Source organism: Ctenopharyngodon idella, chromosome 1, assembly GCF_019924925.1.
Source record: "Ctenopharyngodon idella isolate HZGC_01 chromosome 1, HZGC01, whole genome shotgun sequence".
In the NCBI taxonomy this organism is placed as follows: Eukaryota; Metazoa; Chordata; class Actinopteri; order Cypriniformes; family Xenocyprididae; genus Ctenopharyngodon; species Ctenopharyngodon idella.
Genome location: NC_067220.1, coordinates 2337868 through 2364901, shown reverse-complemented (window position 1 = coordinate 2364901; position 27034 = coordinate 2337868). Strand labels below are relative to the sequence as shown.

General features: G+C 37.2%; 3 protein-coding genes and 1 long non-coding RNA gene across 10 annotated transcripts in view; 2 read left to right on the top strand and 2 right to left on the bottom strand.

The window, feature by feature from the left end:
• LOC127508729 (uncharacterized) overlaps positions 1 to 27034 on the top strand; it is a 227056-nt gene that overhangs the window by 24379 nt on the left and 175643 nt on the right. The window lies entirely within an intron of this gene.
• The window catches only part of LOC127505286 (NACHT, LRR and PYD domains-containing protein 12-like), a 90811-nt gene that overhangs the window by 13970 nt on the left and 49807 nt on the right, over positions 1 to 27034 (bottom strand). The window lies entirely within an intron of this gene.
• On the top strand, positions 212 to 8584 carry LOC127504144 (uncharacterized). 4 transcript variants are annotated; one of them, XR_007927323.1, is made up of 3 exons: positions 212 to 596; positions 775 to 1325; positions 8559 to 8584. XR_007927323.1 is itself a non-coding variant. In XM_051878667.1 (2 exons), the coding sequence occupies exon 1, from the start codon at positions 2832 to 2834 to the stop codon at positions 6072 to 6074; it is 3243 nt and encodes a 1080-aa protein (XP_051734627.1). In that variant the 5' UTR covers positions 2127 to 2831; the 3' UTR covers positions 6075 to 8380; positions 8559 to 8584. The 4 variants fall into 4 exon arrangements, 2 of the variants coding, with proteins under 2 accessions (XP_051734627.1, XP_051734712.1); XR_007927340.1 differs by lacking the exon at positions 775 to 1325; XM_051878667.1 differs by lacking the exons at positions 212 to 596; positions 775 to 1325 and adding an exon at positions 2127 to 8380.
• The window catches only part of LOC127503180 (NACHT, LRR and PYD domains-containing protein 3-like), a 29668-nt gene continuing 15986 nt past the window's right edge, over positions 13353 to 27034 (bottom strand). For all 3 annotated transcript variants that reach the window (XM_051876696.1, XM_051876872.1, XM_051876783.1), the window contains exons 9-10: positions 16869 to 16915; positions 13353 to 16023 (exon numbers count right to left, since the gene is read on the bottom strand). In XM_051876696.1, coding sequence (XP_051732656.1) covers positions 15488 to 16023; positions 16869 to 16915 — 583 coding nt within the window. In that variant the 3' untranslated portion in view covers positions 13353 to 15487. The remainder of the gene's footprint in view (positions 16024 to 16868; positions 16916 to 27034) is intronic.

Genomic DNA, 27034 nt, shown 5'->3' with positions numbered 1-27034 from the left:
GGTATTACACTGGTATTATTATATATGAGGACATTTCATGAGTTCTCATATGTAAAATAGCTTTAAAAACATACTTAATGTTTTAATAAAAAATGTAAAAACGCAGAATGTTTTCTGTGATGTGTAGGTTTAGTGTAGGGGGAGAGAATGTACAGATTGTACAGTCTAAAAAGCATTACGCCTATGGAATGTTCCCACTAAGATAGTGTAACAGAGTTGTACATATACATTGTGTGTCTCCACTTGCTGAATATAAATAATAAGAAGTTAAATAATCACACTGGAAGATCATTGGACAGAATAAGGGATAACAGGGCTTCTTATTGGCTGGCTGGTTCTTTTTACTGTGTGCGCCCTCTATTGCACTTATCAGTTTGTGTGTGTAAGGCCAGCGGTAAGTCATGTCATTGAAAGCTCTGTAATTGTTAATTAAATGTGTGATTATATTAGCGGCAACAACATATATATTTAATATTGAGAAAAGTATTGGATGCTGAAGAGTGTGAAAAATGTGTTTTATTGTAGCGCCAGCACGAGTCGTTGTATATGCTGGAATGGGCCTACATGAACTCACTCTGTTACTTCTGTTTTCTCAGGTATATGTTTTGATTTTGTAAGAATACATTATTTTGAACCATGGGTTGTATATTTTGAAGTTGTTCAACTCGATTGCACTTATCAGTTTGTGTGTGTAAGGCCAGCGCGCCAGCACGAGTCGTTGTATATGCTGGAATGGGCCTACATGAACTCACTCTGTTACTTCTGTTTTCTCAGTAAATAAATTGATTGGGGCACTATAATTTGAAGAACGAGCTTTATTGAAACACAACGCAAGGAGGAAAAAGAGACCAGTTACATTGGTGCCGTGATCGGTCTTCTGAGCATCCGTGTCGGACGTGTGACGCTAGGAGGAACTCTGCATTGGCGCGAGGCGGACATCCGGGCGGCGGTGCGCGACGGACTTCGGTGGATCGACGCGAGGCGGACATCCGAGCGGCGGTGCGCGACGGACTTCGGTGGATCGACGCGAGGCGGACATCCGAGCGGCGGTGCGCGACGGACTTCGGTGGATCGACGCGAGGCGGACATCCGAGCGGCGGTGCGCGACGGACTTCGGTGGATCGACGCGAGGCGGACATCCGAGCGGCGGTGCGCGACGGACTTCGGTGGATCGACGCGAGGCGGACATCCGAGCAGCGGTGCACGACGGACTTCGGTGGATTGGCGCGAGGCGGATGTCGGAGGACTAGCGCGAGGCAAAACTTGAGCCATCGACGCAGAGCAGAGTTCAGAGCATCGACGCAGAGCGGAGCTTGGAAGTGAAGGTGGTTGCGTACACTACTGCACACGCATATATGAACATAGAACTGAGTATAATTAATAGATTGGGACCTTGACTATTCAAAATTTGATTTATATGCACATTATCTGAAATATTTACTGTTTTGGAAACATTAGTTTATTGTAGTGGGTTGTTTAATTTTGGGTTCAGTAGAGTGTGAAAAGATGGAGAAATTTAACACGCCAGGTCTGGGTAGAGGGAGAGGCGTGTATCAAACTGATGTAACATTTTCTGTGGGTAGGGGGTTTTCTGGCTACCCACTAACTTCCACGCCACGGGTAAATTACAAAAATTGCGGGTAAACACATCCAATTGATCAGCCTGTGGTTAATGTGACAGAAGTGAATGAATTAAGGGCTGCAACGACAGAGGGCAGTATTTCTATGGATATGTTGGCCACTGTTGTGAAACAAATAGGTCAATCCATCAGTGAGAACATCGTATCTTGTCTGGAGTCGAGAGCGGGACATGCTGGAAGCAGTGTGCCCTCTGAAATGCAAAATTTGAAGCTGGTATTACAATCTGATATTAAAGAGCCAGCATACTACCGTGGGGATGGTTCTGATAAATGCACAATATATGAATGGGTGGAATTGATTTCAGTATACTTGCGTAAACGTGAGTATAACCAAGAATGTCAGGCGGAAGAAGTTCTGAGCCGATTAATGGGGCGGGCACGTGATGTTGTTAAAATAGCCCTACGCAATTATGCAAAAACTGACTTGAGTGATGGTCCTGGACCTATTTTTGACATCCTGAAACAACATTTCAGTGACACAGTGTACTCTGCTATGCCCTTGGCTGATTTTTATGCTACCTTGCCCCTAAAAGGGGAGAGCCCATTTGACTATTGGATAAGGTTAAATAGGGCAATGGATGTAGCAGAGGACTGTTTGAAAAGACAAGGGAAGAAACTTGATAATCCAGCTCAGGAGGTGACAGTCATGTTTGTTAGACATTGCCCAGACCCTCATTTGCAGCTGATTTTTAGATGTAAACCTCAGCAGCACTGGACAGCTGCTGAAGTGCAAGAAAGGCTGGATGAATTTCAAAGAGAAACCAAACATGCCCGAAATCAGTTGTCATGCTTAGCTCAAAAACAAGAAACCGTTACGCAAACCTTACCTTTGGTTCACGATGAGGTTAGCGATTATGAAGCTGCAGCAGCCAAAAGTAATGCTCCTCCAGTTCAGCAGTCCTTTGCTTGCAGCTCCGTTGAATCTTTGGAGCGTTTGATTACACGATTGGAAAATGTTTTGGAAAGGGTTCCAAGTGGTCCGTCAAAACCTACAGAAAAACCTTTTCGACCAAGACCCAAAAATAGAGGGGATGGACGGGGGTCTTGTAAGGTTTGTGGGGACTTTAATCATTCCACCTTATATCACTGTCGGGCAAATGGGCTCTGCTTTGTATGCTATGCCCCAAATCACACACGTTTTGAGTGCCCAAATGCTGCTGCTGATGGACGTGCTGGAGCCTCACCGGCAGCATGCCCCCCTGGTCAGCAGGGAAACTAAAAGGCCCGCATGTGGTGGGGGGGGATGCTGGGCCTTGTGAAGCTCCCCAAGTATTTGATGTCGATCTAGAATCATTATACTCTACTGTGCGTGAGGAAATTGACCAAAACGTGACTGTGATATTGCAAAATACACAAAAACTGTCAATGCATGAGGGATTGTTTTATACTGATGTCTTGATAGAGAACACATTGACTGTTAAAGGTATGATTGATTGTGGTTCCATGGCTTGCACTTTGAGTCCTGTGGTTGTGTCGAAATTACAGGATGCTGGCGTAACCTTGAATGGTCCGGTGACTCCATCTGACATAGTACTGGTCGGCTGTGGGGGGTCAAAAACAAAACCAGTCGGTATGTGTGACATAAACATGACTGTTTATGGGTGTACTGTTCAGGTTCCAACCTTAATCGTAGTCGGCCAAGTTGATGAACTCATTGTGGGCAGTAACGTGATAAAACACCTGATCAAAGAGTTGAAAAAGCAAGGAAAAGTGATGGAAAAAATAACATCCCATGTGAATATAAATTCTGAAGATGGCAAACTTATTCAGTTACTGGCTAATGTTGAGAGATGGAACGGAACGGTTGTCCCAGAAAAGGTTGGAACAGTTAAACTGAAGAATTCAGTTGAACCTCTACAGGAGCATTTAGTCTGGGCAAAACTTTCTAATTTAAACAATTTGTCAGCTGGCAGTGCCATCATTGCAGAGCCATGCAGAGCCCGCTCAAGACCCAGAAATGTCCTAATTGGTCGTACAGTGGCAAGGTTGTGGGCCGATGGATGGGTTCCTGTTAAAGTAATCAACCCCTCGCCAGTGTCTGTTACTCTCAGACGTAATGCAAAGTTGGCTGACATTTATCCATGTTTGGCACTGGAAGATTTTGACCCTGATGCGTGTGTTACAGATGTAGGGTTGTCATGCTCAATCAGACAACATGCCAACAATGTAGAGTTTCCTGACAATTCAAGTGCTGGCAGTTTGTCTGATATCAGTGTGCCCAAGAAAGACTGCGAGTTTCATGACCGGTTAAGGAAACTGGGGCTTGCAGATATCGATTTAAGCTCCTGTCAGTTATCTTCAGAATGGAAAGAAAGACTTGTTGATCTAATTGCCAAGTACGAATGTATCTTTTCTAGACACAGACTTGATTGTGGCAAGGCTGAGGGCTATGTACATCGAATAAGGTTAAGTGATGAGCATCCTTTTAGGCTTCCATACAGACGGCTTCCACCTAATCAGTATGATAAGCTCAGGCAGGCTTTGGATGAAATGGAGGAGAGGGAAATTATCAGGAGATCCAGTAGTGAGTATGCTTCCCCTCTTGTTATTGTTTGGAAGAGAAATGGAGATTTAAGACTTTGCACAGATTTTAGGTGGCTCAATGCTCGAACTGTAAAGGATGCTCATCCACTGCCACATCAAGCCGATGCTTTAGCTGCACTGGGTGGCAATGTTTTTTTTTCCACTATGGATCTGACATCCAGTTACTACAATGTTGAAGTACATGAGGAAGACCGCAAATTCACTGCTTTCACATCCCCTTTTGGGTTATATGAGTATAACCGCCTTCCTCAGGGACTTTGTAACAGTCCGGCGACTTTTATGAGAATGATGCTCGGAATTTTTGGAGATCAAAATTTCCTGAGTCTTCTCTGCTATTTAGACGATGTGCTTGTCTTTGCTCCGAATGAAGAGTTGGGTTTAAAGAGATTGGAGTTGGTCTTTGAGCGCCTGAAATCTCATAATTTGAAATTAGCTCCACGGAAATGTCATTTTATGCAAAGGTCTGTGAAGTTCCTTGGTCATGTGGTCAGCGAGGCGGGTGTGGCCTCAGACCCTGATAAAATCAAGGTAATTATTGAAATGACTGAGTCAGACCTTATGGATGAGAAAACTGGCGCCCCATCTCAACAGAAGATACGTTCTTTTCTTGGGATGGTTGTATATTACCAGCAATTTATAGAACAGTGTTCAGTAATTGCAAGGCCACTTTTCCAGTTGATTGCTGGTCCTAAGGGTCAGAAATGGAAAAAAGGTAAGAAGGCCATGATGAAAAGATCGCTCTCTGCAGGGGATTGGACTGATGATTGCAGGCAGGCATTTAGTCGTCTTAAGCAAGCCGTAATTGACTGTGTTTTGTTGGCTCATCCGGATTTTAACAGGCCATTTTTAGTTTCAGTGGATGCCTCCAGTAGTGGCCTGGGTGCTGTACTTTCACAAGTGCCAGAGAATGGGGATACTGCAAGGCCAGTTTACTTTGCCAGTAAGTCACTTTCGTTCGCCCAGTCGAAATATCCAGCACATCGGCTTGAATTTTTTGCATTGAAGTGGGCTGTTTGTGACAAATTTAGTCACTGGTTGAGGGGTCGGCCCTTCACAGTATGGACCGATAACAACCCACTGACATATATTTTGACAAAGCCGAAACTGGATGCTTGCGAGCATAGGTGGGTTGCCAAGTTGGCTCCATATCAGTTTGATATTCGGTACATAGCTGGTTCAAGGAATGTTGTTGCAGATGCCCTTAGCAGAGAGCCTTTCGTGAAGCAGAGTGCCTTGCATCGCCTTACTAGGGTACCTTATAACTCACTGTTGAAGGAAGCATCGGCAGTCCAGGGGGAACAAGTGCAGGAAGTTTTCAGATGGTCTGCACACCCTTTTGAGCCTGACACTGAGTCTGTTATTGAGCCTACTCATGGTATGCTGGCAGTAAATTCACAAACACCTGTTAGTGGGCCATCTGGTTCTTGGTCTGTGATGGAAGTGTCTGCAGTCATGGAGGCGAAGAGGTCTAATGTGGTTACCCCACATTTTGACCTTTTGTTACCACAATTGATTAACCATATTGTACCCACAGATCAACCAAAACTGAAGGGCCTGTCCCACGAGGAGTTGGCAGAAAAGCAGCAGAGTGACGGCATCTTGGCTAGAGTGACTTCTTATGTGGAGAGGGGTACGAAACCGTCTAGTCGTGAGTGTAAACGGGAGCCAGTGGAAGTTGTAAGGCTGCTCAGATCCTGGAATAAGTTTGTAATGAGAGCAGGGATACTTTACAGAGTTTCGAAGGATGTAGTGTCAAAGAAAAAGACATTCCAGTATGTTGTCCCAAAACTGTTGGTGGGGACTGTGTTGAGGGGGGTTCATGATGATGCTGGTCATCAGGGCCAGCAAAGGACATTGTATCTGGTGAGACAACGTTTTTTTTTGGCATAAACTTGAGAAGGATGTGAGAGATTATGTCAAATGTTGCAAGAGGTGTGTGTATGGTAAATCTCCTGAGCCAGTGGCTAGAGCTCCTCTTGAAAACATTGTCACATCTGAACCCTTGGAGCTTGTGTGTGTTGACTTTTGGTCAGCAGAGGACAGCAAGAATAAGTCAGTGGATGTTCTTGTTGTCACTGATCATTTTACAAAGTTGGCACATGCTTTTCATTGCCCAAATCAGTCAGCCAAAGCTGTTGCCAAACAGTTATGGAACAACTTTTTTTGTATATATGGTTTCCCCAAACGAATCCACTCCGATCAAGGGGCAAATTTTGAAAGTGCATTAATTTCCGAGTTATTGTCTGTTGCAGGTGTGGAAAAGTCACACACCACTCCGTATCACCCAATGGGCAATGGGGGGGTGGAAAGATTTAATAGGACTCTCGGAAACATGATTCGTGCGCTGCCCCCTGCAGCAAAGCAAAGGTGGCCCCGAATGCTCAAATCACTGACATTTGCATACAATTGTACAATCCACGAAACTACTGGATATGCACCTTTTCAACTAATGTTTGGCAGGACTCCAAGACTCCCTGTTGATGTGCTGTTTGGGTCAGTCTTGCGAGACAATGATGTTGTCGACTATGATGTGTATGTCAGGGATTTACTAAAAGACCTCAAACAGGCGGTGACAATTGCAAGGATGACTGCTGGAAAACAACTGAAAAGACACGCTGCTCTTTATAACAGAAAGCTTAAAGGTGCTCCAGTAGATGTTGGAGACAGGGTTCTGTTAGCAAATAAGGGAGAGCGGGGGAAACGAAAATTGTCTGACCGCTGGGAGAACAGTCTGTACATTGTAGTTGACAAAAATGCGGAAACCAATACTTTCAAAATAGAGAATTCTTCCACGGGCCAAGTGAAGATTGTTCATCGTAATTTGATCATGCCTGTAAACTTTCTGCCTTTTCCCGATGATGTTGCAGAGGGACCATTGAGTGTGGAAGAGTGTGTTAGGGGTGAAGAAACCCAAACTTTGGAACACTTACCTCAGCCTGTAGCTGATGAGAGAACTGTAGCGTGGGTCTCAGAGCTTGAATGTTCAAGAGGTTCCGAAAAGGGGCCAGAGATGTTGGATGTTGACTCAGTTGTATTGGATGGGTTAGAAGACTCTGTTAGACTTGAATATTCAATTGATCATAAAGCTGATCTGGACACAAATTCAAATTTGACTGCATTGGATAGGCTATCATCAGATGTTGATTGTCAAAGTGATGCAGCTACGGTGATGACGGTTCAATCTGTTAACCAAAATGATGTTGGAGGTTTGATGACTACAGTTAGATCAAGAGCTGGAAGGATTATTAGACCAGTGGAGAGGTTTATTGAAACAATGCAAGTACAAAAAGTAGAAAACCGAGTTAATGCACCTATGTGGATCTAATTGTGGACCTAATTTTGTTTTTTTGTTTTTTCTCTTTCTTCTCATTTTCTTTTGTTTGTTTTCTTTCTGTTTTGTACACTGGATTCGTGAATGTATTTGGTCAGTATACCAAGATGTGTTTACAAGGAATGCTGTATGTTGATTGAGTGTAATAAACATGTAACAGGCATGTTGACCTATGAGTTAAGAGGGGCGTAGCTAACCTCTCCTTTCTCTAATTCTTCGTAAGAATAGTCTATGGACTGGAATATTCATCAGCATTTTTTTTTGTAAGGATGATTACTTACATTGCATTCCACGTTTGTTTTTTTTATGGTTTTTTTTTGTTTGTTTTGTTTTGCTTGTTTCTTTATATATAGATAGATCTGTTATGAATCCTGATGTTCTTTGTACCTGAGTGTTACCTATTAGTTATGGATGTTGTATTACGCCATAATATTTTATTTTTGTTTATTTGCAAGTGGAGTTCAGAAGGGGAGAATGTAACAGAGTTGTACATATACATTGTGTGTCTCCACTTGCTGAATATAAATAATAAGAAGTTAAATAATCACACTGGAAGATCATTGGACAGAATAAGGGATAACAGGGCTTCTTATTGGCTGGCTGGTTCTTTTTACTGTGTGCGCCCTCTATTGCACTTATCAGTTTGTGTGTGTAAGGCCAGCGGTAAGTCATGTCATTGAAAGCTCTGTAATTGTTAATTAAATGTGTGATTATATTAGCGGCAACAACATATATATTTAATATTGAGAAAAGTATTGGATGCTGAAGAGTGTGAAAAATGTGTTTTATTGTAGCGCCAGCACGAGTCGTTGTATATGCTGGAATGGGCCTACATGAACTCACTCTGTTACTTCTGTTTTCTCAGGTATATGTTTTGATTTTGTAAGAATACATTATTTTGAACCATGGGTTGTATATTTTGAAGTTGTTCAACTCGATTGCACTTATCAGTTTGTGTGTGTAAGGCCAGCGCGCCAGCACGAGTCGTTGTATATGCTGGAATGGGCCTACATGAACTCACTCTGTTACTTCTGTTTTCTCAGTAAATAAATTGATTGGGGCACTATAATTTGAAGAACGAGCTTTATTGAAACACAACGCAAGGAGGAAAAAGAGACCAGTTACAATAGCAAAACAAACCTGTGTGTGTGTTTTACCTTCAGGTATAAATTTTGTGTCCTTCATGTGTGTCAGTAATCTTTCACTAACAGCAGTTAGATAATCTAGACAGAATGTGCAAACAATTTATTGAACAAAACAGTAACCCAGTGTTACACTGTTCAGCTGTTACAGTAAAGTGACATTTTCTCCTGATCTGATGCTTAAAAGTTATTTTCACTGCTGAAACAATGGAATTAAGCAGATTCAGTCAAATTAATTCATATTTGTTGTAATTTATTAGGACTAAAAACACATTTTAGGTTTTTAAAAACAAAGGAAAAAAGAAATAAGAAATATAAACACTCTTTCTCACATGTTGTTTTTTTGTTCCCGTTAGACAGCGAGAGACAAGTGTGTGCTGTGTTTGGATCCAGTGTGAGATTGCATGCATCTGAACACAGAAAGACTGATCAGAACATCTATGGCATTAAGAATGCAGAGGTTTGCATGTGTGTGAGGACTTACATTTCTGCAGTCCTGGTGTTATTCTGAAATTTCCTCCATAATCCAAACTGAGGAGAGAAAAAACAAATACTGTTTAAAGGTACAGTATGTAATATTGGCTACTAGTGGTTGAAATGGATACTGCAGTCCATAGTCAAAATATTGGAGAGAGTTGTTTCCCCCACCCCCTCCTCAGACTCGACTCTCACATGGTTTGCCAGATTGAGGAGCTCAACAGGAATGAGAGCAAATGACAATGGAAAACGACAAGCCTTACTTTGTAAGTTGATCAACTAATGTATACATTTGCCATGTTTTTTTTGTTTTTTTTTTTTATTGCAGAGGGTTTTTCGGTCAGGTAGATTCTGCAATCTCTGACCTAGTTTGTTTGCTGGCTTCCCTGGCTGCAATACGCTGTGTTTTCCACCAACTGGCAACCCGGTGTGTCGACATACTATTGGGTAAATCGGCAGTGAATCGGGATCACACAGTCCAAAACAAAAACAGACATTCAGCCCCGGAACGCACATTTAAAAGTAGAATAACTGGCATTGTTTTTAAAAAAAAGTATTCGAACTTAGCATGTTTCTAAAATTTCTGCACAAATATTATGGTAGTTTTATGCTTTAGTAAAGTAAAAAAAATTACATACTAAACCTTTAAAGGCCTTAATATATTCTTCGCTTAGGAACAGGGCTTAAAAACTAAAAAAATTCAATCGATTCACTCTGAGCAGAATCAGTATTTTAAAGTTTCCATTCATGCGTTCCTTCTTTAACATTATTGTTCTGAAAAGAGTTTGATTAGAAAAAATACTATTTATTTATTTATTTGTTTTTGCCTATACTTTATGCCAGAGTTTGAATTGAACTTTATACTAAGTGCTTGTTACTAAACCTAACTCCAGTGTATAGTCAAACTGTCGGCAAAACCTCATACAACACCTTTCTTTTGAATTTCAATACACTTGCTTATACAGTATAATCTAGTACAACTTATTGTTTACATTTTTATCACCAGCTCCTGCTCTAAACTCAACTAGTGTGTATAATACTTTTAATATCATTATGTCGATTAAACATTTAATTGCATTAATTGCAAGCAAAAGTTTAACAAATCTAAACAAAATTAATTTGAATTCATATTCAGTTAAAATACATTTAATTTTAATCAGACTAAACTGTAAAAATGATTGACTTTTAGTTAGGTGAATGAGTCAAGTTCTGTAAACTTCTGTAAACAGTCTAACTACAACAATGAATTAGAAAAACTTCAACTTAAATTAAATCATGCACGCATTATAGCCTATAAACTTTTTTTTTTTGTTTGTTTGTTTAATGCGCATGCGCCAAAATACTACATCATGACGGCGCACTACTTCACCAGAGTTTGAAAAATGCACTTTCAGCCATCTTTCTGTAATCGCGATGCGTGAGGCAACTTTGCTGATCAAAGAAGAAGAAAATAAAGGAGCGCATGTTTGGATGACTACAGATGAGACGTTATGTACTACAAATAAAGAGGCAAGTAAGTATCTTGATATATGCTTTCTTTATTTTTATTTTTTTCACCGTAACATAGCAGTTCTTGTTGCCATTAAGAGTAACTTATTTGGTTTAATCGTAATAGGGAGGTGAATTAATCATGTTTCCTGTAATTTATTTATGATTGCATTATAATAATTTCTTATATGAATGTGATCGCGTGTGTGGGCGTGTTCAAAGAATTTGGCTGCTGAAAATGTGTTTTAATTGAACTCTGACTTTTTAAATCATTTTAAATGACTTAAAGTTAAATTTGCATAACTAAATTCAAAGATCTGATCTTGTAACATTCAAAGACATTTATATACATTTAATCCATCTAATCGTTATTATAACCACCAGTAATGTTCAATATCACCCCCTCTAGAAATACTGCATATAATCTATTTTTCTTTTTGCATTTGAAAAGTGAGGTGTTAAATTACTGTTTGTAATATATTTTTGTGCTTATCTGGAGTTATATATTCATTTTGCAGGAATAATACAGATTTGTTATTGGAGATACAGTGCAAGCTGTGTGGAATCAAAGACCCGTATTGATGAGGTGATGTTACAAGTTTCACCATTAATTCAGCCATTAATTCAGCCAGCACACCCTGATCACACACTACAAGCTGAAACACTGCCATCAACTATCCTTGTAGCTTTTAAATGCTTTGAATCTTTTCTATTTGCAAGTAATAAATTCTCACCTGTGCACTTAAAAATCCCCATCAAATCATTATTTATATATAATGATATTATATCTTTATTTTTTAAAGCAAAAACACATTCTGTGTGAACAACCCCTCAATTTGCTTGGATCTTGGATTATTTATCTATATTTGTGTAATTGATTAAGTTATGTTTAATTCTCTGTAAAGTAGGAATAAAAAGGTTTATAAAAATGTTCTGCATGTTTAAAGGCCAGTGTCAGTGAAGATGGTGTGGTCACTGGAATCCTGGTGTTTGTGGGAAATGTGAAGTAGCCTCTCCCAGGATTCTACTACAGTGTTGTCCTGATGACTGAGGTAATTCATCTTAGGTGATGCAGTTGCAGTCAAAAGTTTACTTACACCTTGCAGAATGAACTGCTTTATCAGGGAAGTACTAAATAAAAAGACAACATGCAAATTTTTATGATCCCTCTTATTGTTAAAATTATTAACATTTTGCAGATACTGCAAGGTGTTAGGGTGATTTGCCTACAGTGGTTCAGGCTGCAGGATGGCCGAATGACTAAAGAAACGTTATCAGACAAGAAACTTATAGTTTTCTACCATCTTACTATTACCACCCACTGCCACTTATACCAACGACGGAAATAAGTGCAGTTAAGTGCAAAATATGTGGGAGAGCATTATGATAGTGAAACAATATTATATTGCAATACATTGCACATCAAAGTTAATACCGAATCAAAACTAGTTAGCACATAATTTATAATTCAATAGTTTAATAATATTTGGTTTAGGGCTGCACGATATTGGAAAAAAATGACATTGTGATATTTTTTTCTGCAATATATATTGCGATATGAAAAAAATTCACCAGATGACTTAAATAGCTCTATTTGGAAAGAATTAATCATTCTAGGATGATTGGGTCGATTTTGTAGGTGAGTGAATGCACATAGAAAATAATGAACAGATTATAAGCATAGATAAACATAGAACAAAGATACAAATGAAATAAATAGTGCTTTATATTTTTCAGCTAAGTCTAACAGTATTCAGTAGGGCTGGGTATTGACAATTTTCACAATTCGATTCGATTTCTATTCACAAGCTTACGATTCGATTTCGATTCAATATCAATTACTTTGGATGTATATCAGATACAGTAAATGGCAAATTTTCTTGAGGAAAAAAAATCTCTCAAATAATGCTGTAAACTATATGAGGGAGTCACTTTGTACTATATTACTATAATATTGAAGGTTAAAATTAACTTATTTACATACAAACACTTAAATTACAATCAATTATGTTTTTTTATAATAAAGTTATAATACTAACTTTAGAATTACATAATCATATTTCTACTCCAATTCGTTTTTTGAAATGCAAACATTTAAATCGTGGCTGTCATAAATGATTTATTCAAACATGCATTAAATACATAAATGAATTATAAAGAAAATAAATATTTAAAATAAAATTATAATGAATATGTGACATGGTGCATATATTTATCAGAATGCTCCTCTCTATAGCTGACTAACGAGTTTATGCTGAATATGATTTTTCTGAAGTAAATGTGACATTGTTTACAAGCTGTTTTATTGACGTCTTTCCGCGGTTGAAACACTGATTGAGCGATTAAATGTGACATGTTATGGATCAGTAGTACTGTATATTGTAACATACCTTCAGATGTTCATTCATATTTATTTCACACTGTAACTGGTATTAAAGCGGAGGAGAGAATCAGTACACAGTACACATCTTGGCCGCAGGCATCGATCACTATCAGCAACTCTTTGCCTTTAGGAATACCAAATGGTTCTAGGAGGGTGGTGGAAAAGGACAGCAAATGTCTTTGTTCATTTTTGATTATTTTCAAACCTACAAAGGTGTATATAAACTTTGGAGTGCAACTATATATCTATATCTATTGCTTTCATTTAATGGAGCCAATTATAATAATGGACTGACTCTGTTTACAAACAATTGTTTTCCTTCTGTTTTTTTTTTTTTTTCCTCAAGGTATTTTTTTTACTTTCCTGCCTCCATGTCCATTTACACATACTGTGTAGAGATGGTGCGCAGCTTCATGGACATTTGAGGTTTTCTGCTGATGGAGATCTTCTGGGACATTGACGTAAACAGCACTTTTTCCTACAACTTCAAAAAAAGTTGGTGACAGACAATTTTGGTGTTCTTGTTTTTGTTTTGCTTTGTTTTTTCTTTTCAAAATTACATTCACTGTAATGCTGGAGTAAGATTTTAGAAGAAACCTTTTGGTCCTGTTTAATGTTTGTGCTAGTAAAGGTTTCAGAGCTTATAAGTAACAAGGTTCGGTAACACTTTACAATAAGGTCTCATTTGTTAACATCAATTAATATATTAGACAACATGATCTAACTATGTGCATTAACTTTTTTACAGTATTTATTAATCTTTGTTAACATTAGGTAATAAAAATATAGTTTTTTCAAGTTAGTTAATAAAATGTATAGTCATTGTTCATGTTAGTTTACAGTGCATTATCTATTAACATATGCAACTTTTGATTTTAATAATGCATAAGTAAATGTTAAAATTAACATTAACTAGGATTTATAAATGCTAAAGTATTTTTCATTCATAGTTCATGTTAACTAAAGTAGTTAACTAATAAAAAGTTATTGTAAAGTGTTGCCCAAAGTTTTGAATATTTTCTTTTCTTTACATTTTGTTTGTATTAAGTCATGGGTGTTGTTTTATTTATCATCTTATAGATCATACAGAATGATTTTTTCTGAAAATGTAAAAATGCAGAAAGTATTGTGATGGGTAGGTTTAGGTACCTTTGTATGTGAGGGAGAAAATGATATATAAGCCTCACTGTCCTCCAGACTCTTTCTAAATGAGAGTTAAAGTGTTGTAATTGTTTGTGATTGTGTATAGTGTTTCTTGGGTTTTTCTTGTGCATCAACAAAAAGGTTTTTGTGTATTTGTTTTAGAGATTGTTTTGTCAATGAATGTAGAGGGTTTCAATTTGCATTTGTGTTTATTGTAATATTTTGAAATACTAAATTGTAACTTCATTATTATATGTAATTACAAATAATGTAATAACAAATGTATTAAATTAAAAATGTATGTAAATGTAATTACAAATGTATTAAATTATATAATAGTGTACATGTAAATGACATTAAAGTATATTTTAGTTAACATTAATTGCTTGTCAGTACATTCGGAAGTACACTTTTACCATATTTCAAAGAACTTAAAAAAAAAAAAATTGTATTTAAGTCCCACTTAAGTGGTTAAAAAAAAAAATAAAAAAAAATCACTCAAAAGTTCAACTTATTGCATTTAATATGAACTTAATCTGTGATATATTTAAAATTAATTACAAATAGAATGCACTTAAGCGGTGAAAACATTACATTTAATTTACACAAGTGTATTGATAACTGATATTAAAATATATTTTAGTTCACATTATTTGCTTGTCAGTACATTGAGCAGTACACTTCAACTATATTTTAAAGATACTAGAAGCAATTACGAAGGTTATCATAAAGTTGTATTAAAGTCCCACTTAAGTGGTTCAAAAAAAAAAAAAAAAATCACTCAACAGTTCAACTTATTGCATTTAATATGAACTTAATCTGTGATATATTTGAAATTAATTACAAATAGAATGCACTTAAGCGATGAAAACATTACGTTTGATTCACACTTAAGTGTGTTCTTTTAAAGTATATTATTTGTGCAATAAGTACACTTTATAAAATTATACTAAAGTGCACTTTTTTTTTTTCACAAGGGGTTACCTTGATTCAAATTTTTCATAAGCTTAATTGAATTGGTCTAAAGAGAAAAATTATAATGACTTTTGTCTAAAGACTACATATAAAATAGCTACCAAAATTAATATTGGTAACTGCAGTTTGACAGTAATGACTAAAAGTTGACAAAAATGTGATGCGAAAAATGCTTTTCATTGACTAAAACTAAACTAAAACTATGAAAGACAAAAATGACTCAGTTGTGACTAAGACTAATAAGCATTTTCGTCTGAAGAATTAACATTAACAAAATATATAAAACAAAAAAATATATATATTAATTATGCAGCCCTATTTCCACCTAATCTGTATTTGTGGCAAACATGTTCCTCATTAGAGGCTATTTAATCTGACACAGAGACACTGAGCATTTACACAGGCTAAATCCAGCATAGAGGGGTTCAGTGAATGTGGTGTTGAATGTGTGTAAGTGTGTGAGTGTGTGTGTGTCAGAAACGCTGTAGAAGGACAGAGTGCCAGCTGACACATCCAGATAGACACCTACTCTCTTATATAAGGGTGAAGGGACACGTAAGATGGTGCTCTTGAACTTGTGCCAGAATATGAATTGATCATCAGTGCACTCCAACCTCCAGGACATTTCATTGTAACCAAAAACACATTCATTTCTCCTTCCTTTCCTGCTGATTCCTTTATATGCGACTGATATATCAGCCTCCCCCCCGCTCCATTCTGCCTCCCAGTAACAGCGTCCAGTAAGACTCTCTTTACACAAAACCTGAGGATAGTGCTCAAATCTGCATGGATAATCAGTGTATGACTGTTTCTTTTCCACATGCGTTGCCTTTCTGTTGCACTCAGACAGCATGAGATGAATGTTTGCGGTGTTTGGATCCAGTGTGAGATCACAGGCATCTGAAAATGGAGAATTATAGGAGAGAACATTAAACCACATACCTACCAGAAAAACACAAACACATTGACCAAACAAATAAATAAGATAAACGGAATTAAAAATTCTATTTCCGAAATTACTTTTAATATGGAAATGTAAAGGATACCTCTCTTACAGTTCTACACACAAGCATTTTAGGGATGAAAACGGCTTTGCGTTGTGGTTGATCGGATAAAAAGTGGATGTTTTAATTTGTCTCTTTTATTCACTTTCGACCACTTTTGTCCTGATTTCTTCATGGGGAGGATCTATGGGCGGGTAAATGTATGTTTTTTTTCAGATCTTTCGATATAATGGGCAAAATAAGCTCACGCAAAATACGAAAGGAGACGATGGAAAAACACATGGAGAGCAGCAGCTTTCGTTTCAGCTCTGACAGCCGTGAGACCACGCTGAATGCGGCGAGTGTGTGTTAGAAATCAGGAAGGGTGAGAGAACATTGTGCTTGGTACATCCTTAAACCAACTTGGGGCTTCAGCTGACAAAGATTAAATCCCATCTGGCTAGCACGCTTCCCATAATGTTTACGCATTAAGTCAGTAGGGGGAGAGCAGGCGGTCTTTTGCTGCTGTTCGAACATATTCAACCACACAAGCATTTCCACTACGAAAACAATTCGGTTGAATGTGTTTTTCGACTACCTCTGGAAGTGGTCAAAAGTGGACAAGCTTAAAACGTTTTACACCCCGTTTACACCTGTATTGTCCACTTGTGATCCGATCGACCAAAACACATTTTAATAGGTGGAAACAGGACCTAAGATATATGTGTGTGTGTGTATGTGTGTGTGTGTGTGTGTACCTACATTTTTCCAGTCCTGCTCTTATCCTGGTCTCTCCACCACACTTCAAACTGTGAGAAAAAAAAAAAAAAAGTAAAAAAAAAAAAAAAAGTTTTCAATTGATAAAATTTATTGGCAAAAATTGATAGGAGTCATTTAAAATAACAAATATATTTTAAAGGAGGGAGGGAAAAAAAAAAAAAAAAAAAATCACATACAGTAACATACACGGAATATGTGACAATGATTTATGACAACAATTGAACCATTTTAATAAGAGCTCAGGAAAAATACCTTCTATGTAAATCACAAAAAAACAGGCTTTGTTAACCAGACACAGTGCCGGCTATTTATTTAGGGTTTCGACCCTGATACCAACTCATGGAGTCACAATCCAATTCCAAAACAATGCATCTAAATTTTCCTCACTAATTAAAGCACATCACAGTAAATAATACAGCTACTTCTATGGAAGTAAAATAATGCCATATGTTTTTGAAACAAAAAGCATGTTCAATTGCACTAATTGAAAAAAAAAAAAAAAAAATGCATTGCATTAACCGTGCTTGTATTTTAATGCATTGTATTTTTAGGGCTTGCATTTTTATGGGCTGAAATTCAACATGGTTGTATATTTAAGCTGTGAATATTTCAATTTAAAACAGTTCACACACATTTGTCAGGGTTATATCTGTTTATAGTTTGTTTCTGTTTGCCTGTTCTGTTGTAGTCTGTGTTTCATAATCCCTTTTCGGACGGGACTAGTTTTCTAAACAACGTTTGAGTTACAATTCTTATCACTCGACGTCTGTCATTTCATGTACCGATTTGGACGGGACTAACATCTCCGTGTTAATCACAGAGATGGGAGTGTGTGTGTTCTAGATGTGGGTGTTACAGAAGCTCACGTGCTGTATTTACATGAATCATTTGTGACGTATTTATCTTTTAATCCATTATTTATTGATATAATTTCAATTATTATTAAAACCCTATTAAAGTAAACTTCACAAGTTTTACAAGTGGCTGTTTATAATAAACCCACATATGTGAGCAGTGAAATCTAGTATCTTTCTTAATTGACACTGAAGTTAAAAATTGTGCCACCTTTACAATTTCCACGATTTGGCTCTATTTGTTAGTTTTATCGTTTATTTCGTCAGATACTATCCACATTGAAATGAAATGAAAGTCTACGGAAGATTGGTGCACATACGGTAGCTCATGTAGGTCAAAAAACTCATGAGGTGAAGCGTTAGTACACTCTAAGAGAAATGTGTAGAAAAATGACACATATGTGTAACACTCTAGTTTACACATTTTGTGTGCAACATATTCTGATAAACAGATCAACTCTGAACATTAGAAAACAAGCTACTAAAAAGTTACATAACAGCAAAAAATAAAATAATGAGAATAAAGGAAATTACTAAGACAATTCAGCTCATAATTTATTCATGCAGCAATGCATGATGGGAGCCACTGATGAATTTTGATTGGTGGCACCCAGAATGCACTGCAGCATGCTTTATTATTCTCACCACTGTTGAGATTCACAGGCTGATCCTTTATGTCTGTGTGTGCCTAAAAGAAAGTTTTTTTTTTTTTTTTATTTTTTTTTTTTTTTCTCCTTCTTCCTTCCTTCCTTCCTTCCTTCCTTCCTTCCTTCTTCTTCTTCTTCTTTCTTTCTTTCTTCTTCTCCCCAACTTTTGAGAAATCCTTTGGATTATATTGAAAATGCTGATCTGCTGCTGTACAATAATTTACAATAATGTAAATCTCATACTCAGAGATTGGGCTCTAAATGAGTTTGGTGATTCTGCTTGTTAACAGATTACCTTCCTGACACATTTACTGTGTTAAAATCATCACACAATGAATGTGTCAAAATTAACACAAGTGTTGTCCCTAAACTCACACACTGATGTGTAAGAATTTAGCCAATTTGAGTCATTTTTTAACAAATGCTTTTTGACACATTCTGAATGTCTGTGTTTGACACAGTGAATGTGTCAAAATTAACACAAGTGTTGTCCCAAAACACAAGCACTGATGTGTAAGTGATGTTTTTTGACTGGACTTGACAAAGAGATCATTGCAAATTTGGTCTTCATGTTCAGAAGTAGCACAGGTGTTTTATTTTGTTGTTGTTTACCTCTTTCCTTCAATGATTCTGTCTGTTAACAGCAGGTGTTCATCACTAGTGCTTAATTAATGACTTAATTATCTCATTAACTTCCCTCTTGAATGGTCTTGGTCTCGGTCTTGGAAGGTCTGGTCTTGACTACACCTCTGGTTAACCTTCCTGACACATTCACCGTGTTAAATCATTGACTCATGAATTTGTCAGAATGAACATAAGTGTCATCCCTAAACTCACCCATTGATGTGTAAGAATTTAACACATTTTGAGTCAGTTTTAACACATCCTTTCTAAGAGTGTATAAAACAATATCAGCAATCACAGACATTCACCTTCAGACGGGATTGGTTTCTCAGAGGACAGCTGAGTTTGCCGAAAAACAGTAGGTAATTTGCTCTGGGATTTTTTACAGAGGTTGTGTGAGAAAAACACAGACATGGCAGATTCAGACGGGATTAAAATCTCAAGGCACGTCTGTGAAACGCAAATTACTCTAATGACCCCCTGCAAAACTAGTCCTGTCCGAATAGGGCTTTAGTTGGATTCTAGGTTGTTAATTAGTCCTGTCCTTGTTAGTTCCCTTGGTTACTGATTTGGTTAGAGTCCTCGTTTCAGGTGTGTCTAATTAGTTTCTCCCTTTGTTTGCCATGTATATATACTGTGTTCACCCTCAGTCTCTGTCGGTTCTTGTTTGTATGTAGAGTGGTTTTTCTATGTTTCTCCTGTTATTTGGAAATAAAGTCTACCTTCCTGCATTCTGCCTCGTCTTGAGAGTTCCTTACCACTGTTACGTAACAACATTTTCATTGTTAAAAATGCAAAAATCCATATTTACCTTTCAGATTTCACTTCCAAAATATTCTTTCTGTTTAAAAATACAACCTATAATATTCAGAAGGCAATTTTCAGTCGATTTTATTTCGCGTCCACAAATTCAGTGGTTCAAATTTCAACATTTCACATGCGGGAACTGCAGGAAAAGCAGTAGAGTACCGAGCATGATGTTAGTTGACCTCACCAGCAGGTGGTGCAAGCACGTGTTGATGAAGAGCAGAGCAACAGTTCGAGCAAGTCATTCATTTCATTCATTAAAACGGATTTACAGTAATGGAGCAAGCGGTAAGTGCATGTGATGATTATCAGGGACAGTATATATGCAGAAAAGCTGATAAAGACACAAACGTTTTGTTTACATTTAATTCAATGTCTTCAATGTTACTTTACCTGTGTAGCCTACATGTAAGCAGCTTTCTTTACTGTGAACGAGATTATAACGTTATTCTCCGATGCTGATGTACAGTTCAAACGTTAAATCTGAGATAGACATATAACTTTCCGTAACTTTATATTGCGGCGCTGTGCTGCAGTACTGGGGTTTCCCTCAATACATCATACTCCAGGATTCGGGACATATAAAATGCTTAACTTATCTTTATAGACCAAGCGTGCTACACGAGTCCTGAAAAGTGAAGCCAAAGCTTCTGGATCGCCCCCAGGTGGCTGGAAGCAGTATAGGTCATAAACCCCGCCCTCTCCACGAAATGTAATGGGACGCGAGACAAACTAAACAATCAATTTACACTTTAAATTTTTTTTTTTTTCCAAAGACGGTTTCTGACGTTTTAGGAAATTTTTTTCACCCTGGTGTTCGTTCTTTAAAGGAACACTCCACTTTTTTTGAAAATAGGCTCATTTTCCAACTCCCCTAGAGTTAAACAGTTGAGTTTTACCTTTTTCAAATCCATTCAGCCAATCTCCGGGTCTGGCGGAACCACTTTTAGCATAGCTTAGCATAGTTCATTGAATCTGATTAGACCGTTAGCATCTCGCTCAAAAACGACCAAAGAGTTTAGATATTTTTCCTATTTAAAACTTGACTCTTCTGTAGTTACATCGTGTACTAAGACCGACGGAACATGAAAAGTTGTGATTTTCTAGGCCGATATGGCCAGGAACTATACTCTCATTCCGGCGTAATAATCAAGGAACTTTGCTGCCGTACCATGGGTGCAGCAGGCGCAATGATATTACGCAGCGCCTGTGACCCCCTGCTTGCACAGGGAACGTGCCTTGCAACCATGGAGACATTTGTGAGAGTGAGAGACGCTGCGTAATATCATTGCGCCTGCTGCACCCATGGTACGGCAGCAAAGTTCCTTGATTATTACGCTGGAATGAGAGTATAGTTCCTAGCCATATCGACCTAGAAAATCGCAACTTTTCATTTTGCGTCGGTCTTAGTACACAATGTGACTACAGAAGAGTCAAGTTTTAAATAGGAAAAATATTGAAACTCTTTGGTCAGTTTTAAGCGAGATGCTAACGGTCTAATCGGATTCAATGAACTATGCTAAGCTATGCTAAAAGTGGTACCGCCAGAAGGGGGATCGGCTGAATGGATTCGAAAATGGTAAAACTCAACTGTTTAACTCTAGGGGGATTGAAAATGAGCCTATTTTCAAAAAAAAGTGGAGTGTTCCTTTAAATTGCGAAGACGAATAGCCTCTGGAACAAAGGTAAATTTATATCTATTAGATGAACATTTAATGCGTCTAAATCTTCTTCCAGAGGGCAGTGCTTCAAAGTAAACCTTCAAGGGATGAGAGTCATCTCCCGTGATACTCTGAGTTTTCTTTAGCATTTGTTGCTCATGGAATTCTGCTAGACTCCGCAAAGGCACACCAATAATTTTTGAGCAGGTCCTAACTAAGGTTTGTAAACGATTCCTGTTCTTAAGAGAGAGTAATGAGCACCAACATAAAAAAGAAAAACTCAAGATAGTCTTAATAAAGGTGGTATAAAAAGTTCTCAGTATGTTTTTTTGTACACAGAAAGTGTTCAGTTTCCTAAGAACATACATTCTTTGATTCACTTTCTTAAGTAAGTATGTTGCACACCTTTTAGATTCTTGATATTGAATAAACTGTCAAGTAAATATCGTTATGTATTTCATTTAGCCTACTGTATGCTCATACACAAAATATACCATAATTTAAAGCTCTATAGTATTTGAAGAGAATGAATTACAGTCTGTAAAGTGTTCATGTAGGTGTGATGCACAACTTTTAGACTGTTGATAATATGAACTCATGCTGTAGTGAAAAATATATTTACACATGATTTGAGTTTTTTTAGTTTTATTAAATCTACCATGTACCATAATTTTAGATTGTTGATAATATTAAAATATAAGCTTATGCAGTAGTAAGAAATTAGCAATACTTTTTTTTTTTGTTTATTTTATTAAATATAAAAAAAATCTAAAAAGGTGTGCATCATGCCTGACACCCACACGAGCACATTACAGTTTATGAGTGTTAGTCATTATCTTCAAATGATATTGAAGTTAGAAATGTGTACACCAATGTCATATGTAACTATATAGCCATATATGCCATATAGTCCCTAAATTTGTGAATATGGACCATCCATTACGTCAAGCCATTATGCCAATATTTTACTAGGAAACGCTTAGCGTCAAACTTTGCATATTACATCCATATTCTGAGTCCACCTGCTTGCCTGTAGCCTATATAGTATAGTATAGGTGCGAGTTCGGTGGTCTTTTATATCACTGTATTTAGTCTATAAAGATAAGTTAAGCATTCTATATGTCCCAACAACAGGGGAATCCTGGAGTATGACGTATTGAGGGAAACCCCAGTACTGGAGCACAGCGCTGCGATATAAAGTTAAGGAAAGTTATATGTCTATCTCAGATTTAATGTTTGAACTGTCAGCATTGGGGAATAACTTTATAATCTCGTTCACTGTAGAGAACACTGCTTACATGTAGGCTACACAGGGAAAGTAACAGTGAAGACACTGAATTAAATGTAAACACAACTTTTCTGCATATATACTGTCCCTGATAATCATCATACATGCACTTACTGCTTGCTCCGTTACTGTAAATCTGTTTTAATGAATGAAATGAATGACTTGCTCTAACTGTTGCTCTGCTCTTCATCAACACGTGCTTGCACCACCTGTTGGTAAGGTCGACTAACAGCAGATGGAGATTATGCTCGGTACTCTACTGCTTTTCCTGCAGTTCCCGGATGTGAAATGTTGAAATTTGAATCACTGAATTTGTGGATGCGAATTTGTGGACACACACAAAAAAAATGGACAGAAAATTGCTTGCTGAATATTATAAGTTGTATTTTTAAACAGAATGAATATTTTGGAAGTGAAATCTGAAAGGGGAATATGAATTATTGAATTTTTAACAATGAAAATGTGTGTGAACTGTTTTGAATTGAAATATTCACTGCTTAAATATACAACCATGTTGAATTTCAGCCCATAAAAATGCAAGCTCTAAAAATACAATGCATTAAAATACAAACATGGTTAATGCAATGCATTTTTTTTTAAGTGTTCCTAACTGGACATAATTTACGGCCACTGGTAGTGGTGAGCAACCACAATATCATTGAGTCAGGGGTCACGTGAGAATGAAGTACACAAAGGTAAACAGTTTTTTTTTTACACTTGCATACAACTTTTAAGGTAGGCTTTATGGCAAATGGGATTTCCCACTGGCACACTAAAGCAAAATATTGAAATAACTTTCTTAAAACAAGACTTTTGCACAGTACTGAATATTGTAATATTGTAGGGCTGAAAATTAAGAAAGACTGTAGGCCAGACTCAAATCCTCAGTTGCACCTCTCTTTCTATTGTTTCCTTTAGAAAGATACACTTTTCTCTCCCTTTCTCTAATAACATTCTACATACATGCTGGGTACAATTAACTGTAAATGTATCATATTCAGTGGTGGAAAGAGTACTGAAAATTTGTACTTGAGTACAAGTACTGTTACATTGCTGTCACTGTTATGTGTTTTATTATTGTATTTTAGCTTTGGTAGAGGGAAACCTCATGGTTAAACTCGCGCTACCTACTTGCTCATCTAAAGTCCTTTGTTGAGAACTCTTTGAGTTTCTGCTCAACTGTGAATATGAATTGACTTTATACCTGATATTGTGTTTGTGAAATAAGGTCACTGATGTTAGCTATTTGCTTTCTTTCTAGAAAGGACTTGTGATTTATTATTGTGCTCCTTGTGTGAGCACAGAATGGTTACTAGAGACATCGAAACCAAGTGCAATCCAAGCTGGTAGCGAGGCTACAGCGCATGGCCTTAACCAACACGACACTGTGGACGACTCACCAAACGACGTTGACTGCAAACATTTCACTCATTGTGGATTATAGGATTTCAAACATTGCATCGCACTCAAATAACCTTGTAAATTTAAAGCTCATTTCATCTTCATCATTGCTTTAACTCATTAAAAGACTGGACAATCAAACGCTATCTAGTTTACTTCATCTCATTGACTTATTTAAAAGAGACAGAGGTTGCTTTCCAGTTTATTCATTGACTTTGGCACATGTATATAAGCACTTGTGGGGAAAATAAAATAGGGTTAAAAGATAATTTGTTTTGTGAAGAAATGTATTTATCAGTCTCATGTCAAAAATCTGTTGAACCCCTCAGAGTAACATCTAAAAAAGAAAGGAGGTGTTACAATATCATACCTTGAAAATGGTCAATATTCAGTATCATTTTAAATACCATGGGGAAAACCACCACATATTGTATAGATATTTTAATATCTAATTTTTTTGTCCATCCATTTTGTCAAGGCAATCTTTATTTTCAAGCTTATTGAAAAAGCACAAGACTCGTAACAGTAATAAATTTGAATGGAGTGGTTTAGTCTTCTGAAGAGACACGTCCGCTTCATACGATGAACAGATTTTAATTTAGGCTTTATATATATATATATATATATATTATATATATTTAAACATTGATTAATTACCATTAAAATAATCTCACTTAAACATTTGCCCACTCTGTGTATGTGTCTTTACAATAGGGTAACTTTTTTGCAATAGCTTACACACAGCACAAGAAAGCTTGATTTCAAACTGAATTGAAATTACAAAAAAAGACAAGTAAACAGTCAGCAATAAAATAAGAACAAAAATATATATATATAGCTGCAAGCAGCAATTATCGGGGCCAAGCACAAAAGAGGCACAAGAAGCCAGCCAACATGGCTGGGAGCATCAGACCAACTGCAACAGTGAGATATTAAATACCTATTAAGATCATTTTGGGCAAAAGAGCTAAAAAAAAAAAATAATAATAATAATAATAATAATCACAAATACAGTCAATAATAAAGATTTACTGGTTTATCACTTCCGACCAATAGGTGACACTGTGAATAAATTAATGAGGTATGGTTAGAGTGAGGTGACAATGACACTCACAAGGTTTGGTGTCAATATGCCACAGCATTGCAGAGATACAGCTTCAAGAGTTGGTTTTGCATCATGCCTCAAATTCGTTGCTCCAGTATACAAAAACGGTTTGACGTATCGACTTGAAATCCATAATTTTTAGTCGGTATGGTCTGAAGATGATACGGTTCGATTTTTGTGAAAATCGGAGCAACGGTCTAGGAGGAGTTAGAAAAAGTATGTTTTTAAAGAAAAACAATATGGCGGACAGGAAGTCAGCCGACTATGGCAAATTTGATATCCATGTTCTCAGCATGACCCAAGGAATTTACGGAGACTAGTTTCATTACAATAGGTTAAAATATTCAAAAGTTATTAGCATTTTTGTAAATTTTGTTATAACTTTTGACCACAAGGTGGCGCTGTGCCGAAACTTTTTGAGTACTGTCAGGACATGGTGCCAAAGAACCATACCGAGTTTCGTAACGATACGCTAATGCGTTTAAAAAATACACAATTATTGCACAAAATTCAAAATGGCCGACGGTCAGAATGGCCAATATGGGAAAATTGTTATTGAAATCATTCGACTCGGCATGATGTCCTGAATCTAACGAGACCAAATTTATGATTTTTGGATAACCCCATCAGAAGTTATAAGCAAAAATAGCCATTTTTTGTATCTCCAGACCAGTAGATGGCACTGCGCCGAAACACTGCATGTTGCCTCAGGTCATGCTTGTGATGACATGTACCAAGTTTAGTCTGAATACGATAAAACGTTGCGGAGATACAGCATTATGTCTATTTTCGCAAGCGCTACGTAAAATTCGTTTCCGTGTTTTTCGAAAATGGTTTGAGCAATCAACTTGAATTCTGAAGCATGGTCTGAAGATGATCTGGTTCAATTTTCGTGAAAATCGGAGTAACAGCCTAGGAGGAGTTCGAAAAAGTAGGTTTTTCAGAAAATTCAAAATGGCGGAAAATTTTTCATGACGGAAAATGACGTCATAGGGTGCAATCGATTCGTCTTGACCCAAGGAATCAAGGAATATACAGGTGCTGGTTATATAATTAGAATATCATCAAAAAGTTGATTTATTTCACTAATTCCATTCAAAAAGTGAAACTTGTATATTATATTCATTCATTACACACAGACTGATACATTTCAAATGTTTATTTCTTTTAATTTTGATGATTATAACTGACAACTAAGGAAAATCCCAAATTCAGTATCTCAGAAAATTAGAATATTGTGAAAAGGTTCAATATTGAAGACACCTGGTGCCACACTCTAATCAGCTAATTAATTCAAAACACCTGCAAAGGCCTTTAAATGGTCTCTCAGTCTAGTTCTGTAGGCTACACAATCATGGGGAAGACTGCTGACTTGACAGTTGTCCAAAAGACGACCATTGACACCTTGCACAAGGAGGGCAAGACACAAAAGGTCATTGCAAAAGAGGCTGGCTGTTCACAGAGCTCCGTGTCCAAGCACATTAATAGAGAGGCGAAGGGAAGGAAAAGATGTGGTAGAAAAAATGTACAAGCAATAGGGATAACCGCACCCTGGAGAGGATTGTGAAACAAAACCCATTCAAAAATGTGGGGGAGATTCACAAAGAGTGGACTGCAGCTGGAGTCAGTGCTTCAAGAACCACTACGCACAGACGTATGCAAGACATGGGTTTCAGCTGTCGCATTCCTTGTGTCAAGCCACTCTTGAACGTCTCGCCTGGGCTAAAGACAAAAAGGACTGGACTGCTGCTGAGTGGTCCA